This window comes from Camelus ferus, chromosome 26 (assembly GCF_009834535.1).
Source record: "Camelus ferus isolate YT-003-E chromosome 26, BCGSAC_Cfer_1.0, whole genome shotgun sequence".
Taxonomy (NCBI): Eukaryota; Metazoa; Chordata; class Mammalia; order Artiodactyla; family Camelidae; genus Camelus; species Camelus ferus.
The window spans coordinates 22932958-22953179 of record NC_045721.1 but is presented as its reverse complement, the minus strand read 5'-3'; the positions used below and the strand labels follow the sequence as shown (position 1 = coordinate 22953179).

At 37.1% G+C, this 20222-nt stretch overlaps 1 protein-coding gene and 1 long non-coding RNA gene across 2 annotated transcripts in view; one reads left to right on the top strand and one right to left on the bottom strand.

The window, feature by feature from the left end:
- The window catches only part of VEGFC (vascular endothelial growth factor C), an 81034-nt gene that overhangs the window by 16129 nt on the left and 44683 nt on the right, over positions 1 to 20222 (bottom strand). Inside the window, exons 2-3 of the mRNA XM_032468757.1 lie at positions 13743 to 13956; positions 12088 to 12278 (exon numbers count right to left, since the gene is read on the bottom strand). Of these exons, the coding sequence (XP_032324648.1) occupies positions 12088 to 12278; positions 13743 to 13956 (405 nt within the window). The remainder of the gene's footprint in view (positions 1 to 12087; positions 12279 to 13742; positions 13957 to 20222) is intronic.
- LOC116660087 lies at positions 558 to 3692 on the top strand. Its single transcript, XR_004315463.1, has 2 exons — positions 558 to 2455; positions 3586 to 3692. It is a non-coding gene; the product is annotated as an uncharacterized LOC116660087 (long non-coding RNA).

The following is a 20222-nucleotide window of genomic DNA, read 5'->3' as shown; positions in this document are numbered from 1 at the left end:
CATTTGTTTATGTGGTTTGGATGAAACCTCTTATTAGGTAAAATGTCCCATTGGTGAAATCCTTTGCACTAGGTAGAACTATTGTAAGATAGATAATTCTGAACTATCTACATACACTACAGTTTTTCTATTATGACACCTCTGGACTCTACATTTAAGAACCAGCATTGCAGAAGAAATAAAAGGAGGTTTAGAAAATAAGCAATTTTTAGAATAAATTGCTTATTTAATTTTTATATTTATATGATTTCTAAATTGCTTAAATTCTGTCATAGTGGAAATGGCAGGAAGATGTGCAGGTCAGCTTACGAAAGCCGAAGATTCTATGTCTATTCGGCAGCTGAATACGCACCTAGAGCTTCAGAGAGCCGCTGGAAGGCCACTGGTATTAAAGGGAGAATTAAAGCCTCGGGGACTGCCCAGATTACTTGGTGAGGTCATTCTGAATGAAAACAGAACATGTCTAATAATGGAAATCCGGGCAGTAGGAACATGTAAGGGGTGGAAGAAGGCAAATGAACCAGTAAAGAGGTCTGGGAAGAGGAGCGTCCCGACAGGCAGAACCAGAGATGGTATCATAAAGCCGAAGACAGGAGAGCTTCAGGAGGGTGTGTGTGGTCGCAGGGTCGAAGGCCTTCAGGGAGGACGAGGACGCAGTGAGGACAGCGGGGCACCAGCGCGGCTCTGAGCGCCGTGGCGGGGCAGGGGCTGCGGGCAGGAGCGGCCGCGGGGCGGACGAGCAAGGAGAGAGGCTGCGCCAGGCTCGGAGAGCCCGGCCCGGGGGGCACGGCTGCCGACAGCGCGCGTGCGGTCGCGGCGGGACGTGCTAACTGTCCGCAGTGACACAAGGCAGAGCAGGGCTGGCAGTGAGGGATGAGGCACCATTCGCGGTCACAGCTGGTGCAGAAGAGCAGGGAGTGTCTCCGCCCACAAACCTCAGCAGCATCAGTCCTACCCTCAGCGACGGCTGCCCTTCCAGCTTCCACCCTGGCGTGACTGCCGGAGGGGGGAGATCGCAGGGGGCGGGCGTTACCAGTGACCGTGGGCAGACGCCGGCCACTCCTTGGGGGGATAATGTCCACACTCAGTCCCCGCCCCGAAGCGCCAAGCGTGCACTCAGGAACGAGGGCTCTGGAGAGTGTTCTAGGGAGATGCAGGGAGTCAGTAAAATGCACATTAAAAAAGCATCTTCCTCTAAAATAAGCTGGTCCCTCACTCTCAAAGGGTGGAGGAAATCTGTGTGGGTGAGCACACTGACTAAAGGAATAAAGGGACAGGTAAAGAGACATTTAAAAAAAAATCATGTTTAGAGAACTGTTTTTTCCCCCCTATAAATTGATGATTTTCATAAAGCATTAAAATTGTGGTGCAGTTTAAGACAAAAAATTAGAGTTGAACTAATTAAATAAAACAAAATTATCAATATTATAGAAATGTCTCTGGTTTGAATGTAGGTAGACAACTGGCCAGCTGAATTCAACTAATTTGATCAAAAGGAATAAGCAGTCTAAAAATGAAAGTAAAAAACCTTTTCTTGAAACACATCTGTTACCTCCGAATTTTGACCTGAGTGTTTCAGGTAGTTTCCTTAACTTTCTACTTGCCTGTGTCAGTGTGGAAAAACTTAAAGGTCCAGAGAGAAGTGTCTTTGATCAACACTAAAAGGAGAAAGATATGTGATAATTGAGTTTTATTCATTTATCAACTTCAGAAAAATGAGAAACACGTCCTCAGAGTGCACCACACATGTGGGCATCGGGACAGGCTTGTGCCTACGCTAGGTGTGCCATACACTCAAGGGGTCTCGTTCATTTTCCAACTTCTTTCTGTACTACTATTCAGTGTACATATTGACGACTTTTTTTTCACTTAAAATGATTAACTATGGCTTCTACTCCTTTTTGTTTTCTTCTTTACACATCAATTTGTAAATTTTATATTGCAATATTTAGTCCCTATGTTACTAAGGATGTCCATAGGCCTTTTTTCCTAATCAGATAGTATGTGCTCAGAAAATGTAAACTTCTTTTGAACTGAAATATATTAACAATTAGAATCACATTATAAACTCACATGTCTACATAAACAAACAAATAAACAAACTTTTCAAACAACTGGCAACTTCCCTTTTCTACTAGGGATTTAAGAATAACAAGATCTTAGTTTTAAAAACAGGCAGACATCAGCTAGAGTCCTGCATCTGAAATTTGCTGCTTCTGTGACTTGGAAAAATTACCTAACTTCCCTCAGCCTCCGTTTCATTATCTATAAATTAGGGATAATAATGGCAGTGATTTCATGGTGGGGTTGCTTGGATGATTCTCCTTCTTCAAAACTAAGCTGAATCTTTGTTAGAGGAATTACAATTTTTTAACTTGTTTAACATCTTTCTTTGTTTTCAGTAACTGTGTATTGAGAATCTGGAAGACACCAAATGCCTTGCCAGACGCTCAAGGTAACAGTCATCAATCAATGACTCTTTGCTCCTCTGTAACTCACAGTGAAGCGAAATGAAAGATGAGAGTGAATTAGAGGAAAAAACCTTATATATATATAGATACGTATTTATATATAAATATATATAATGATACTAGGTTGGAATTTTAAACATATCAGGTAATTTACCACAAATGCTGTTGGTCAGTAAGAACCTGTAGTTTAGGGGTAGAGTGCGTGCTCAGCATGCACAAGGTCCTGGGTTCAATCCCCAGTGCCTCCATTAAAAAAAAAATAAATAAATCGAATTAAACCCTCCCCAAAATAGGAAAACATTTTTTAAAAATAAGAACCTGCAGTTTAGCCCCCTTATAAAATCTGTGCTTGTCATTATGTAAAGACCCGAACCAACACAGTGAATATAATTTTCTCTCAAAGAGTCAAGGTCTATCCAAACACATCAGTGTTTGAAACAATAAACAGATTCTTCATACTTTAATATAATAAAACCCCTTAAACTGCTGTCAGATTGTTCTGGGCTTTAATGTTGCAAGACAATTCCTTCTATTCTAGATCTGAGCTCACAGAGCGCAACATTTGTGTACTATGCTCAGCGTTAGCTAATAATTCCATGTATATGCGTGTGATTAGTAAATACTAATTGATGGTAACAATTATAATTTGATATTTTGAATATGGTTTTCCTAAAATAGTTTTATGCCATAAAGGGAATTGTTCTTGAACAATAGATGGTGTTAGCTTGTATATAATTTAGGATCTAAATAAAAATAAAATTCATTATGGAGACTGATGGTGATTCTCTCAGTAGTTGTCTGTTAAAACAGTTGCTGGTTTTGGAGGAGATCAAAAGAATTTACATAAAGATGGCATTTAAACAATGCTGGAAACTGAAAAATATTTTGATTGTGTATTCTGTAAAACTGTAATAAACAAGAGGAAATGACAAACATTTCCAACTGAGAGGCTCCCATTTGATGTCTACTGGAATTCTTTAATAAGAATATTTAACAGTCCATTCCCACCAACAAGAATGGACTTCAAATAAACCACATTTTGAAACAATAGATTGTTTACACCAGCATAGCAACAGCTCTTAAGTAACAATTCCCATTTCTACTTATCTTACAGGCTATTCAAGAAGAAGGTGTAGAACTTCCTTATTGAGAAGGTCCTGGATGACAGTTTAGCACCAAATTCTAAAGAACGCTTGTGTGAATACAGATATGACACAAAAAGTTCCTTCCTTTACAACTTCTTTATATCCCAAAATACGACCAGTTTCTCTTCAGAGCATAATACCTCACTACCCTATTTAATTTAAATAGTCTAAACTTGGGTCCATTAATTAAGTATAGATGCAGCCTGTAGCCCCTGGAAAGATGGTTAATAACTGTAAAGTCAGACAGAAAAACTACATAACATTTAAAGAAATACTCACTAAAAATGGGAAAAGATTCAAAAATTGAGGGTTTACTATTAACAATTCAACTGAGAATACTAACCACCTGGCCAGCTATCAGGGGTCTATAGAACTTAAATTGAGACTGGGAAGAACATGAGACAACAGGTCCTAACAGATTTACATCTAGTATTGAATTAATTTTACATGTTGTCTTACTTAAAATGTAAATACAGTGCCACAATTAAAATAAAAAGTCCAAACAGGGGTTTTAGAAAGACTGAATAAAATTTGTGGACTTGATCAGAACCTTCGGTTGGAAAAAAGTGGTATGTTTAATAGATGCATTCATTTTCTTCTTAAGGCAAATGTTATTCTTAAACTTCTGATAACGGGTTTTCCACATCTGGATAAAACCTGATTTCCAACAACCGTGCTTGCCAAATACTACTTAGCTAAAGATTCCAAACAAATTGCATTCCACTTGTTAAATGCATATGCATGTGATAAATTAATCCTTCAGACTGGCAGCATTCTGTTTAATTAATGTAAGAACTATCTCTGTTGGCAGTGCAAAACAGTACCTCTAAGTTTCATTCCAGAGCTGAACATTGTACTTAGGTTTACTATGAATTTTGCAGTAAAAGACAATTTTAGGAAACAGTTTAACTCAAGTATAATCAGGAATGCTTTTGGTAATATATAGGCAATTACATTATGCCTTTATAAAATAACACAAAATTAGAATGGCTTTTTCTTTTTAAGATGGCAATGCAGAATTATAAATAGTGTGGCTCATGCATATCTGAATGGGGAAAGGATGTTTCTCAGACTGAGGGAATTCTTCCACTGGCACTGGTGAACACACACCATTTCCTTGGTTCTAACCCCAAGATGTTCAAGGAAAACCCGTGGATTTCAGTCCTATCTTCAGTACCAACATTTAAATAACTTTTTGTCCAAATGTTTGGCTCAAAAGCAGGTGACTTTCCTCTGCTTCTACTTTAGTCAAATAATTTACGTTGTGCAAAATTCAGTTTCTAATTTTTGGTTATACGTCTTAAACATACAACTTCTCACGAGAAAATATACTTAGAGCATGTGTTTAGGAAAGAGGTCAACAAGACATCCGATCTGTGTAGCTTTTCAAAGTCACTTAGATATTCGTCGGGAAGGACTTTGAAGCAGTTGGTACCGATTAGCTCGCTCTGGAATGTTTAGTGCATGTGTTTCTACTTTTCAGCTAACGGCTGGCTTCCTCACACACGCTGATAACCTGCCCTTCGTGGAGCCTCACAAAAACATTTTCTATGAAGTTTTTAATAAAAACTTGGGTTTTACATTAGGTACATAAGGTACATTGTCCTTACAGTTTATACAATTTTAATTGGTGACTTGTTGCCAAAAGATGTGTCTGGAATTCCTGTAACAAAATAAAACCTTTTTATTTTCCTTCAGAAAATATCAGTAAGAGACCTTGTTTTATGTTTGAAAGAAACTGTCACATGCTCCCATTTATACTACATCGAAAATATAATAAAACACATAAACTCAGGAAAAAGTGTTACCTAAATACAGGCTTTTACAAGCTGTAACATTAGTAAAAATATCAAAGACAGATGCAAACAGTGCCTCCAGGAGTTTTCACGTCTTGCTCCTCTTGGTTTGTGAACCTCTTGATAAGCACCACATAGTACGTGTTCCACCACACTTAAGCTTAACTGAATTAAAATTCCAGATTATCCCTTTTACTGTAAAATAAAAGCCGAGTGGATTTTTTGGGTGGGAGAAGGGCATGATATTAGAAAACCAAAGGGAGAAATGGAAGGTACTGTCAATGATGGCACATTGGCTTTCCCTTGGGATTGGTTTTCCACCCACTCTCTCCAAGACGAGAATTCTCTACGTAGTAACAACCACATCAAGGCTTCAAACAGTATTGATCAACATGAGGTTTCCTCTCAAACTGAGAGCTCGCTGCTGCAGACTTCTAGAATTAGATGCCCAATCTCCTCTACCTGGATACCACTCGGATGCTTCAAAATCAGCCTATTCAAAACCCTACCTTTGACCTCAAATCTGTGTTTATTCTATTTGGTACCTAGTGTGCTAACTACTGCACTGTTATGCCCCATGGTGATGCTCAAAGACAATTTTTGCCTTCATGGAGTTTAGAGCATAGAGAATAAAACAATCTGCCAGACAGATAAGGCAATGATGCCAAAATATGGGCAATCAACGATGCTCCTGGACCACAGGACAGGATGCTGTGAAGGTGGCAGTTATGCCTCGGCCTAAGGATGAGCAGAAATTAGCTACATAAGTGAGGATGTAGGGATGGTGTGGAAGGAGATGTTTCAAACACAGGATAAAGTATTGGAATGACTTGGAGGTAAGAGATGCTGACGCAGTTTAAGGGGTAAGAGAATTTGGGTACCCGTGGGAAGTCGTGTTTGAGGGGAGGAAGAGTGAAAACTGAGGCTGCAGATTTAAGTAGCAGCCGGATCATGAAGGGCCCCGGAAACCATATTAAAGGATTTAACCTAGAGAAGACCCCTAAGGAAGAGTGCCATTCAAAACATTTAACAACTTAGAACGTTCGCATCAACTGATTAGAACAGATGCTAGCTTGAGCAAGCCAATTAGAAAACACTGGCTTATTAATACACTTGCTGGATGCTGGCTTAGTCTCAATACGCAACATTACTCAAGAGGCTGGAGCAGTATCTGATTTATCATTTAGAAAAGAAAAAAAAAAAAAAACCTCGCTGCTACAATGTGGCAAATGGACTGGAGGGAAGTAAAAATGGAGGTAAGACAGCAGTTAGTAGGCTGGGGCATGTGTACTGGTCCAGGTGATGGATGGATGTGACCCAGACCAGAGAGGGGTCACCATAAGGAACACGCTGACGGGTTCCAGAGATGTTTGGAAGGTAGATTTAACAGGAATTATTGATTGGGCTTTTGGTGAAAGAAAAGAATAATTGGATTCACCGACTAGAAGAATGGCATCACTTACTAAGACAGAGAACACTGAAAAAAAGAAAAAGATTTATTGAGTTGCTTGTTTACTGGTGAGGGTGGAGTGGGGGTGGGAAAACAGGTGTGACGCTGACCGACTCTGACCGGTCTGGGGGAAGACAAGACACAAAGATGAGTAGGGTGTGTGGAAACCATAAGAGAGAGGAGTCTGAGGTAGAGATAAATATTTGGAAGTGACCATGAAGAGCAAAAAGAGAAGACGAGGGGGTCCATGGAAAGGGTGTGGAGTCAGAGGAGTGTGTTCTGGAGCAGATCCCTGAAGACTAAATATCTTGTTCCCCATTAACTTCAAATTCCAAAAATCTGCAAATCTTTTAAAAAACTGAAATGCTAAAATGAATCTCCTTTGCTATTATAATGATATAAACATTTAAAACTCACTGCTTTGCAGATCAGAATTTATAAGGATTGTAATTATTCCCACTATCACAAAGGATCGAAACAAAATTTGAAAACATTATAAACCAACCATAAGAAACCGGACAAACTTCAAAAATTCTGTCGGCAAATCCTGATTTTCTTCATACGAACAGAAAATTGGGAGGAGGCAGGTACAATGAATAATATCACCATCATAAGCATATTGTAAAAGTAATCCTAAATTCTGTGAAGGCTGGAGGTGAAAGAAGATGAAACACAGCAAGAACTGATTCCATAAGATCTAACGTAGACGTCATTTTCTTATAGGAAAAAATACCATATTTGACATGTATGTTCCGAGGCTACTGGATCAAATTCTATTGCAACCACACAGCACTTAAACCTAGCACTAAGTGCTCTTCTTGGCTCTGAAGACTTACAATTTCTGAAGCCTAACCCCCTAGAAGACCTCCACCTTGACAGAGCAGTTTGTATGCTGTCACACGTACGACATTCTCTGTTCCTCTCCTTCATGTAAACACTTTTACTCTGAAACCAGTTAGGTGACTAGGGGACCGAATGGGACCAATATAGGGAATACATACACAGGGGTCACAAAAAACCCACAAACGGTTAACCGAAGATGAAATCTATATACTTTGCTTACTAATAATGCACTGATTTTCTGTTTTCCAAGTTCAGATTTTACCCAAGGCTCTCCCATCTGGCACACGTGTCAGCATGTGTTAGTAAACCCATAGTAAAAGAAATAACAGAATGCTGACTTCTGCTAATATTAACTATGAATGGGGAAAAAAGAATCCTCTCTTCTGTTTATTAAATAAAAGATATTTTTTAAAAAGGCTGAGCTATGATTTACAGCACATACTTTTGTTTGGTAAAAAATAATCAATTCATTTAAAAATTACACAAGTGTGTTAATCAACTCTTTTATTATTATTAAACATCAAGAAATTGTTTTAAAATCTGATTCCACACTTAAGGATTAGGGGTCAGAGAACTAACTCCCTGAAACTGGGGGGGAGGAAATACTGTGGATGTGTCTGTATTTTCAGTTTTCCCCTGGTGAGATGGTCTGTGGTTTTTGTGTGGTTCTGTAAGGGGCTGTGCAATCTGTGGTAGGCACTCGGGTCACCAGTGAATGAAACAGACCTATCTGCCTTTATGAAGGTGACAGGCATTAATCAAATAATGACTGTATGATTATAAACTACATGATTGTACACTATAGTATATGCTTTGAAAGAAAAGTATCAGAAACTAAAAAGCATTTAAAAGAATTACTGAGTCTAATCAAGGAGGTAGGAAAATCTCCCCTAGGGCTGCCTCAAGCCACAAGACACGTGAGATGTGAAGGTCTGATACCTTCGCGGGCAGCGAGGACGCAGAGGGACGTGCAATGGCTCTGGGGCAGCGGGGGAATGGGTTCCCAGGACCTGAAGGAAGACCAGGGCACAAAGAGTAAGGTCAAGGGAGAGTTATGTTAGAGGATGTTGTAGAGGAAGGCAGAGGCTGTGATAAAGATTTCTGTCTTATTCAAGGAGCAATGGGGAATCACTGAAAGGCCTTTATACTGGAGATTGTCAACACCAGACATGTGTTTTTAAAAATACCAGCTTGAGGGCCGTTTAGAGAGTGGATTAGGAAGGGGAGACGTGGAAGCAGGGAGAGCAGAGAGGATGTCATTTCATTGGTCGGAAAGAGCATCACATGTGGCTTGGACCTACAGTGATGGTGCTTAAAGACACTTAGGGGATAAAGTGAGCATTTGATTTGGTGAGAGACTGGATTTGTGACAAGAGGTGTCAAAGACAATCCCTATGCTTCTGACTAGAGATGAAGCCAAGCAATGTGAGAGGTAAAAACTAGAAGACGAGGTGCTTTTTTTTATGGCGTTTTTTGTTTGGGGTGAGTTTGGTGTCAGGGAGAAAAATCTTGCCTGAGGAGCTATTATACAAAACATTGGAGCATCAGTATCTAACAAAGATATATTTTGAACTACTTACTTTAAATATTAAAGTCATATTTAATTAATATTCTATAAATTGAGACATTTAAAAAAGGATTCATTTAAAAGGTTTTCTCTGTATTAAACTCAACAAGGCATAATCGAAGAATTTGTGGAGGAAATTAGCAATGAAAAATAGCTTGGGATAATGTCAACTGGCAACTTACTTTCACCGAGTAAATAAATTAACAGTAAAAAAAAAAAAGCACAGGAATTTACAGAAATGCACAAAACACACACACATACATAAACATCCTAACACTACAATGATTGTTACTCAGACCTGTATTTCTGTAATATAAGCACTTCAAAAATAAAATTTCATCTAACAACTAAATCCAATAAGGCAATTTTGAAATGATAAATAATCAGCTCTTAATAGATACATTTTGCTTTGTTTGATGAAATAATTCTTCAAAAATCTGTCTTTTGATTCTACTCCATGTCATCCCAATTTTAAAAGAGACACAGCCCTTTGCTTTTTGGAAAAAGCAACTAGTATATCTAGACCTTTTAAAAAAATCAACCAAATTGGTATTTCACTTAAATCAAGCCCTATGATAATAAACAAGACTGTCTAGGACACATTCTACATGGCTTAACTGAATTATTTAAAAATATACACAATCGAAATTATTCCAATTCCTAAATCACCCATATTTATTTTCTCTGACTTTTAAAATAATAACCTTTTTTCAAGAGACTCAGAAGGCCAAAATTCCTTTTATAGAGCTTGGCTTAAACATTAAAGCAGCATCATTTTTAATAATATCTTTTTAAAATAAATATTACAGTTTGGAGAATATCCTACTGGCATAAGTATTTCTATTTGATTTAAAAAAAGTGTTTGGTTCCAACAGTTACTAAAAAATTTCTTAAAAACTTCTCTTAAGGATTCTGAAAAGATAAACACACAATATCTATGAACCCTATTAAATTAGTATATTTTATTCATAACAGTATATAATAGAAAACTCTAATGTGTTATCTAACAAATGCTCAATTATTGTTTGATAAAAATATGGGAGGAGCAATAAAGGCGAAGTTTTGCTGTGCCCTAACTCTACAATTATGTTATCCATTAAAATGTCAGAATTTTGTCAAGCACTGAAATCTTATCACATCACCCACAAAGATAAAGTTTCTAAACGAATGAATATATTTAGATTCATAGTGGTTTTCTTGTTAACATATGCTAGAATGAGCCCTATGTTATCTTGCTGTACTTATCGTAATAATAGAGAATAAATTACTTTTGAATACACTTAACCAACTATGATAATAAGAGGAAAGACATAAGACCCCAAAGCATCACCTTTGATTTCTAAAACTTTTTCAGTCTTTAGAGTTTAGGCAGAGGCAATAGAAAACTCAGGTTTATAATGTACTTTTTGCAAGTCTTCGTATCTGAAGTAGACTGTCCCTTCGTGAAGTGTGTGAGCAATACAAAGATATACAATGTTTTAAAAAAAGCAATTTGGATTGTACAACAGGACAATGTCTCCAAACCTAGAGACCAAATGATCATTACAGTAAAATTTTTAGAAATTTTCAACCAGATGGAAAAATGCAGTTGAAAGAACTGAATTAGTAATCTTTACTTTCATTTCCACTGACTTATATTAAAACAGGAGTAGATTTTTGTTAGTGGGAACCATGTAGCTCAGCTGAAGTTTGTATGAGACGAAGTACAGACATTATTTAGTTGAAATGTCGATTTGCTGTTGTTCCACATTGAACACATCAAGTCTAACATGACATTTTTAAAATACTCTCATGTTTCATTCTAAAGGTCAAAGGACAGTTCCAAATGTAGCCAGATTACCTATGCTATTCTCAGCATAGTTTGGAAAAGCCTTTTTGAGCAATCAGTTTTGTCTTTCAGGGAGAAGTTTCAGCCCAGCCTACAGCTCTGGGCTTCTCCAAAGATTTCTGGGCAGAAGCCAGTGGCACACACCATTTTAAATGACCCTCTAGGAATCTCCCATCCAAATGAACCTTAAGAGAAGGTTCTTGGTTATTTATTAGAAGCTTAACATGTAAAGGGATGGGACTTGACTGGTTATTCAAGAAAAGGAAAAGGGATATTTCCTTTGCTTTCTAAGTGAACACAATGGATACGCTCAGCGTGATGGCTTATTTCAATACTGCACCGCTGTTTCACAGAACACACACACATATACCAATGCTTCTTGAATATATAATTTGTGCTGCATTTCTATAATCAGAAGACTTAACCATTTAGAAGTAATTTATTGCTGAATGAAAACATTTGTCTTTCAAGATCAACATATGTATGTGTCTACATGTACCCAGGCATTCATGTGCCTTTTTATCATTTTCTCCACTTGGCTTTGATGCCATAAATAAACAGCTCATAAAGCATCAATTACTTTTTTGTGATACTCTATCATCAAAAACATAAAATATGGAAAAATTAACTTCATTCCCCACAGAAAATATAAGCAACTCTGAACTGAACTAAGTTACCTTTTTTTATATTATTATTGAAGTCTAGTTCGAAAACAGCAAGTTTCTACTGTCTAGCACAGGGAACTGTACACAATATCTTCAAGTAACATACAATGAAAAAGACTATGAAAAGGAATATATGTACATATAGGTATGACTGAAACATTATGCTGTACCCCGGAAATAGCCCAACATGGTAAACTGACTAGACTTCAATAATAATAAACAACCAAGTGACTTTAAAGGGACCAGAGTTGAAGCCAAGGCCGCCCCTTCCCCCACCCCGGGCTGAGGCTCTGACGCGGGCCGGGCAGGGCCGCACACCTACCGTCTTGCTGAGGTAACTTGTGCTGGTGTTCATGCACTGTAGCCCCTCACTGTTGCAGCAGCCCCCACATCTGTAGACGGACACACATGGAGGTTTAAAGAAGGTGTTTGTTGCTGCTCCAAACTCCTTCCCCACATCTATACACACCTCCCGTGGCATGCATTGAGTTTTTCTCCACTCATTATCAATACCTGTCGGGTCACAGGGAAGGTCGTAAGTCATACAGAAGCCACCAAGGCGGAAAAACCCACAGCAGCTGGAAGTCACTCACCTTTGATTTCAGAGTTTAAAGTTTAAGTAAAATACATAACTTTAAAGAAACAGTTGACGGGATCCTAAAGTGCCCTGTGAATTGGAATATGATATGACATTTAACAGAGCAGCTGAAGGTATTTTCTAAAATAAAACTAGTTTCTACAGCCATGTAACAAGCTACATTAGGGTTACGCTTTCTTACTACACCAATACTCTCCTGCACTTGTTTGGTTTTCTTTACTTAAGAAAATGAACGTTTAGCACGTAGATGTTTACAAAACCTGCAGAGATACAGTCATGCTCATTTGCTCTAATATGCAATATTTCTGAGGTCCCAAAGAAACTGTAAACACGTTTAAATTTTCTTTTTAAACTGAGATGTAAAGAAAATGGTTTTGGTTTTGGACTCAATTCAAAATTCATTTTCAGGCAGGCGATTTGGCACCATTGGGTAATGTCATGGTGGTAGCTATTTGAAGTGCAAGTGTATTTTCCATCAACTGGGACATGTATCTTGAACTGTTTTGTTCAGGAAATTCAAAATTTCCTGTTCCTTTCATGCTCTCTCTTGGAATTCCATTTCCAATCAGCCAGTGCTTTACCTACCGCACTGCTGACTCTTTAAAGACCGCCTTACAAATGATGTACTTCTTAAATATTCTAATTTATTTCCCCCCATTTCCTCTAAAATAAAGTTTTTGGGAAAAAAAAAGCATAAACTATTGGTTATTCAACCACGAAACCATTTTGTTCGTTTGCTTTTGTTCTCCAAATAATTTGTAATTTCAAATCTTTACAGCAGTTAACACCTAACAACTGACAGGAGTTATTCTGTAAAAGTAGCCCACCCGTTGATACTAAGCCATTTTGTGCAACATCATAAATTGTTTGTGACTCTTTCTTCGACATCTCTCGGTAGCTTTACCAAAGTCCAGCTCTTGAGCCAGTTCCCTATCAAGCAACAAGCAAGGAAATGTGCAGTAGCTGACAAGATGATTTAGCAACTAAGCATTTCTATATCCAAATCTAAATAAAATTTATCTGTAATTTTTTTTCATGATACAGAATGTTTTAATAATTAAACTGGTATATAGTGTGTAAGATGTATCTGTATGTTTTAAAAATTCTGCGACTGGATACCACCTCAATTACAAAAACATTAAAGTGTGTTGATATGCATGTACCTCCCTATCTTTACTTTTCAAGAAATCATCTTTACTGCTCACAGTGAAATCATAAAATTCTGTACTTGTAAAATAATTCTTTATTTTCTATTGTATTTACTTTTGGCTCTGAAGATACTCAGTGGTACTATAAATGCTGAAATTAAAGGACAAAGCTGGTGATTTTCAATGGGTTGAAATATGAAGCCTACTCTGTATTTTCTTTCCCATACTTACTTCTCAAGATCTCTGCATTATAATGAGCCGCGGCAAATTTTAGAGTCTCTTCTGTTCTTGCATTGGCGTTGGCCTGTTCTTTATTGTACTGCCAGCCTCCTTTCCTCAACTGACACTTGTACATTTTCCAGTATTCAGGGTAGAGTACAGTCATGAGTTCATCTACACTGGACGCCGACCGCAGCTGCTCCTCCAGGTCTTTGCCTGCATAAGTCTGTCAGAGAAACACGCAAGATCAATTACTTATCAGACTGAGAGATCTGGAAACAGATGCACTAGAAAACCTTCAGGCTTAATGTTACATATGCCAGATCCCTGTTAAATATTATTAATTTTCTAAGTACTTAACTTTTCTTGGTAGAATTATATTCATCTTTTAATTCAAATCAATGCCAAAATTAGAATGAAATTACCACAATTAAAATGTAAAATATATATTTGGCTTTTAGGACAAACATTTTGAGACATCAATTAAAATATTTTTGAAGTCGCTTATTTTATTTATAGCTGTTTTACAAAATTGGTGAATGTATAAGTTTGAAAAATTACACAAGTTTGTATTACCTTCCAATATAAAGTTAAACTGAAATCCACTCTAATGCTTTGCAGTTAGTTATCAGCATCAATAATTAAGCAGGATGCTTGAAATTAGGAATCTCAGTTTTATGGAAACCATTTTAGAATAAGTATTGAAGAATGGAGTGGGATTTTAATAACAGCTTCACAGTAAGGCTGTATTTTGGAAGAACCTCCCAATATTTCCAGAAAACCTGATCAAGATTTATCCTACTATGAAAAAGATGTGAAATAGTCCAGAGAATATTATTCTGCCTATAGTTAACTGTCTATTTAAGAGTATCTAATTAAGTAGAACACTCCAAGTTATATTCAAGTAGTCACCATACCCAGAACAAATATAATTTTTTTTCTAATTTACACTTTGAAATTACAGGAAAATGGGATGTTGTTTAACTTAACCGGTCTGCAAAGTGAAGGACCTCAGATGTTTAACGTTGTCATGATGATCCCAGCCTTAAGTCTAAATCTGTACCTAAATACTTTGGATATTGGTTCTCAAAGGTTTAGCCTGCATTGGAATCAATCAGAGAGCTGTTAAAAATGCAGGAACCTGCCCCCACCTCCCCAGCCAGGCGTCTTCAATGGCACTGTCCACATTCTAATACGTTTTCCCTTTCTAATGTCTGAAGTACAAAATTAACATATTTGCTTTAAAAATCAAAATGCTATTTAACTGAAAGTCTTTCCACCACTACTTTTAGTAACCCAAGTTATTCTGATGTAGATTTTTGTACTGCATTTTGAGAAACATAATCTCATGTCATTTTCTTACGTTATTACAAACCCTCCCAGGCAGTCGATTATGAAATGTGTTCCTCCCTATTATATATTAAAATTAGTTGTGAATTTTGGCATTTTCCCCTTTCTTTACTTCTTGTTTGAATTGAGAATATCACTTCATCTCTTTAGGTCTATGTCATAAAAATATTGATCCTGACACATGGCCTTCTGGAAGGTGCAGGATGATTCCTGACATGTCACACAATGACACAAAATACAATCCTTCTGACGAGATGGAGAGTGGGATGGAGAGGAGGTCTCAGCTTACATGAAAGAGACAAAACATCCTCACACCATCTCCCCACTAAATGTGTATGAAGCATCAGTCTCAAGAAAATTCCACATGTGACACAAAATTCAAGAATCAAACAATGTTTCGGAATCTAAAAGGATTACTACCGGAGAGGAAGATGATAAAAGCACACGGTCTATTTGCAGTCACTTCTGCCTGGAGGAAAACGTCACAGGTGGGCTTCTACTGGCCCCTGCTTGCCTGACTAGCCCTTGAACACGTGGAGACACGAGGCTGTGTAATTGGCGAGTCCCTGGGATTCTTTGCCCCATGACTCAGCCGGAATCAAAGTCAGGTTGTGATCTAAATGGACCACACGAATCTCACACGAGACAGGCAGACGTGTTCCCTCTACCAAAAAGGAGCTGCAATACAACATAACAGTGTTCCGTGAGACTATGAAAGATACACAGCAAACTGTTAAGAGGGAAGATCGTGGTGGGAAGGGACTTTCAATTAAGTACGATTTGAAGTTTCAAAGAAAATCACTCACTCTTGTACTTTAAAACTGAACAATAGAAAGTAGCTCTAACAATAGTTCTATCATCAGAGAAAACATTAAGTTACCCAACAGAGAAACAGGAGAAAAACATAATTCACAACAGAGAAAGTACAATGTAAAAAAAGTGAAAAAAATACTAGAAAATAAAAGTTATTACATTTACACTCTTAGGCTGAAAAAGGCCCTTCTAAAAGTGAATATAAAAATAAATAGCAAACTATCTTTACGGTGGCAAACACTGTAAACAAAATAAAAGACAGACAAATAAAGTAGGAAAACTGTTTGCAATATACATGACAGACGGAAAAGGACTAATATTTTTAAAATATTGCATGAACCTGGCAATAAGAAAATATAAGCAGCTGCTTCAACAGAAAAATGGGCCAAGTACTTGAACTGCATAGTCACAAAGAACAGATACAATTAATGTGTTTGATGACAGCAAAAGTGAAGAAAACTATCGTTCTTTCCAGTCCTGGTGAGAGGGTAAATTTGTACAGCTACTCAAGGAAAATGTGTTCTTTCAAGTTGAAGGACCTTAAAAACAAGCTCCGTTTTAGACAGCTAATTCACTTTGGAATTACATCTCCTCTCCAACAGAAGCGATAATGTGCCAGAAATGTGTGCAAATTCATCATGCGGCTGCCTGTGGTTGTGAATATGAAAAAATACCTACACAGACAATAATGAGGAATCAATGAAATAATATACACTACAAACAGAAATTAGCACAGAAAGTGATGTCTTGAGGAGAGATACTATCACTTTTATGGAATCACACTTCCCAGTCATAACCTATTTCAAAGAAGTTGAAGAGGTCCCAGTAACCCAGAATGAGTTCTGAACCAGGGACACAAGAAACTCTTTTCAGGTAGAACTTCTATCCATATGAAAGTCAGTTCTTTCTCAATGCTTTCTTGAGTCGTTATGTTCAGCAATGTTGTCCAGAATTTTCAAGATCATTTGCTTGAATGTTAGTATATTTTTCCAAAGGGATTTGGCATGTCTTAAAATAGAAAGTATCTTACAAATGGATATACAACTGTAACAAAGAAGCCTAAAATGATCTAAAAATGAATCTAATTTTGCCTTCTACCTTAGAGGGATCAATTGGGAAGTTCCAGTAATTACTCTGACATAACTTCAGCATGGACGTATTTTCAAACAGTAACCCACGTGACATTCAGTGGAAGATTCTGAGATGCTATGGGAGTCAAAGTGGAGTGAGCAATGTTGAAGGCAGGGAGCTACAATCAGGCATCCAGCCCTTCCGTGATGATTCATACACCTAAAACATACTCTCTTCTTACTCTACCAGGGGGGAGGATGAAGCAAGATCTCCGATTCTAGAAGTTACACGATGAGAAAGAGCTTTGGAAATTCACTATATAATTCTCTGTAGTCATGATGACTCATAACATGAAGTCAACACGTGAGGTGACCTTGAAAGTGGCCCCTGATCAACTACATGTTACACACATAGCTTACAAAACTGGTTTTCCTCTTGCAGCTCTGTGTTGACCAGGGGTGTGCAGACGTAGGGAGGAAGCACGAGTGCACGTAACTGATACTCCCAGAGCCAATGAGAGGTGGGAGGCCTGAGCTTTCATCTAGGATCAATCCAGCGATGGTCCTGGATTTGTCAGTAAGTGGAAATTAGCTTTTAGAAAACCTGCAAGTCCAATGTCAATCGTCCCTTTGAACAATTGTAAGTTAACCTCTACGCTGTATGTATATTATATATATATTTAATATATAATTTAAGAATTATAATAAACTATATATTAAATATATATATTTAATAATTTTATGAAGTTGAAAATTCATAAGGAAGTGCACATACTTATATTATGGAAAATTTCCTTTTACCTAAAAGCATATACTCTTATCAAATATTCATGATCAGAATGGAAGGAATGGGCAAGAGTCCATCACACAAAGGTTTGATCACACTACATATTTTTATCAAGTGACCAAAAAGGTCATAGGCAAATCTGTCTAATATAGCTATATTTTGGGGGAGAGGGAGAAAAATTACTTAAGGTTCACACTAGCAAATAAGGGATATTTATATTTTTCTTAAACTGTCCATATGCTATTTTAAAAAGGCCGGCTCAAGTAATATTTTATATTTGAAAAAAAATGTTTATTTCCATGGACAATTTCATAAGATAAAGTAAAGGGACAATGAATCAGTTAAATTATCAGTTTAATAAGGTAAGAAATTTACTAAAAAGTTTGAAAAGGAAGTATTTGTCATGTTATTTGTCACATACATCATCTCTGTCCTAAGAAACCAAAATATCAGTAGAGATCAATCTGTCATAAGGCAGTTGGCAAGGTAAGTAACTACACTATCCCTGGGCTTCCTCCTTTCTTCTTTGAAAACAAGTTCCTATCGAATCATTAGAATAAGTGGTTACTGAAGTTATTCTGGCCCTAAACTAGCAAAGAAACTTGCTTATCCAGTCTTCCTTATTTAACAATGGCAGCTGAAAAACAGATGAACATGTGGGTCATTCTGTTTCCTTCGGCGAACCACTCATGGTAATAAGCAAATCTGTAAACTGTAAAAGTATATTCTAGCCTTTTAAAAATGCCTTTTTAAAGCAAAATCTGGGCTAGGTGGCATAATGGAGAGGGTCTGGATTTGAGAAATTACCCAATACATAGCTACAGGATTCACTTTTTAAAACACCCTGAGGTAGAGAATCGTAAAGAAATATGGAAGATCAAATGATATCCTGCTAAGGAACAGAAATTTGTGACTGCTGTACATAACCTTAGCAAATCGTTTTACCTAATTTTTCAGTGAAGGTGTCAGAGTCAGGATTCTTTCACCCACAGGTCACCCATCATCCATGTCTACACCAACCTGATGTGCCACAGATAGGTAACCCTGGAAGCAGGTATTTAAATTTTAGTTTAACACTGGAAGTTTTAACTTTTAATTTAATTTTTGCCTACTCCTCTGAAACTTTTATTGTAAGTGTTGAAAATAATGCCATAATGAAGAATGGACTCTTTCAAATCCATTGTTGATAGCATAAATCAAGTATCTTTTAAAAAGAAAGGTCTTATAATACCAAAGATACTATATGAAGCTAAGTATATGCCCACCTTTAAGCCATCAGTTCTGTTCTAGTTACACAGCCCCCCAAGGGCATACTATGTCCATCGAAAGACAAGGCAGCATGTAGACTAGATAAACTGCAGAAGTCCACAGAGTGGAAAATGAGACAGCAGAGACATGAACTGCTTCTTACAACGAAGACGAACGTACAAACGTAGGACTGAGAAAAAGGACCCCACACAAAATATTATGTGCTGTATGGTATCATTTACGTAAAACTTGAAAAAGATTAAAAACCAATTATGTTGGTAAAAAAACAGAAATGTAGAAATGTAACAAAATGGTTACATTTGGTGGAGAGCTATAACTGAGAAGGAGGACAAAGAAACTCTCCAGAATGTGGTCAGTGCTCGGCATCTTGGTCTCAGTGTGACTCCAGGGAGCGGTTTATTCTGTCTGTAAAAATCCATCTAACTGTCCTTGTGACCTGTTCACTTTTCTGTATGACTATTACTCATTAATTAAAGCTTTTTATAAAAGTATTATTAATATTACTTTCATAGTAACATTAAATAATTATTATGCTAATGCTATTTTCCTCTTTGGCATTTTAAGGACACAGCTTGATGGACTTGGGGGCCTCTATAACTAGAACAGAATTGATGGCTCATGAGGGGGGCATATACTTAGCTTTCTTTATAAATAACGGCCAAACCATTTTCTAAAGTAATTATTCCAATTTATAATTTGCAACCCTGAGGACAGTGTATACAAGTTCCCTGGCGCCATATCTTTGCCAACAACTAGCAGTGTCAGTTTTTAAATTTTAGCCATTGTCATGAATATGGGATAATATCTCATCATGGTTTTAACGTGTAGTCCCCGGATGATGGATGACACTAAACACTCTTTCACGTTATTTGGACATTGCATTACTCTAAGAAGTGCCAATTAAAAGCTTTTTATCCATTTCTGTTACTTGTTTTATTTGGTACTGATTTGTAAGCGTTCTTAATGTATTCTGGATATAAGTTCTTCGTCAAAAATGTATTGTGAAGTATTAAAAACATCTTCCACTAGGAAACTTGTATTTTTACTCTCTACATGCTGTTCTTTTATGAATTAAAACTCTTAATATTAATGATGTCTGAATTTTTCTTTATGGTCAGTGCGTTTGGTGTATTTCTTTTTTTTTTAAATCTTCACTTACCATAAAGTCATGAAAATATTATCTTTTATTATCTTCTAGAACTT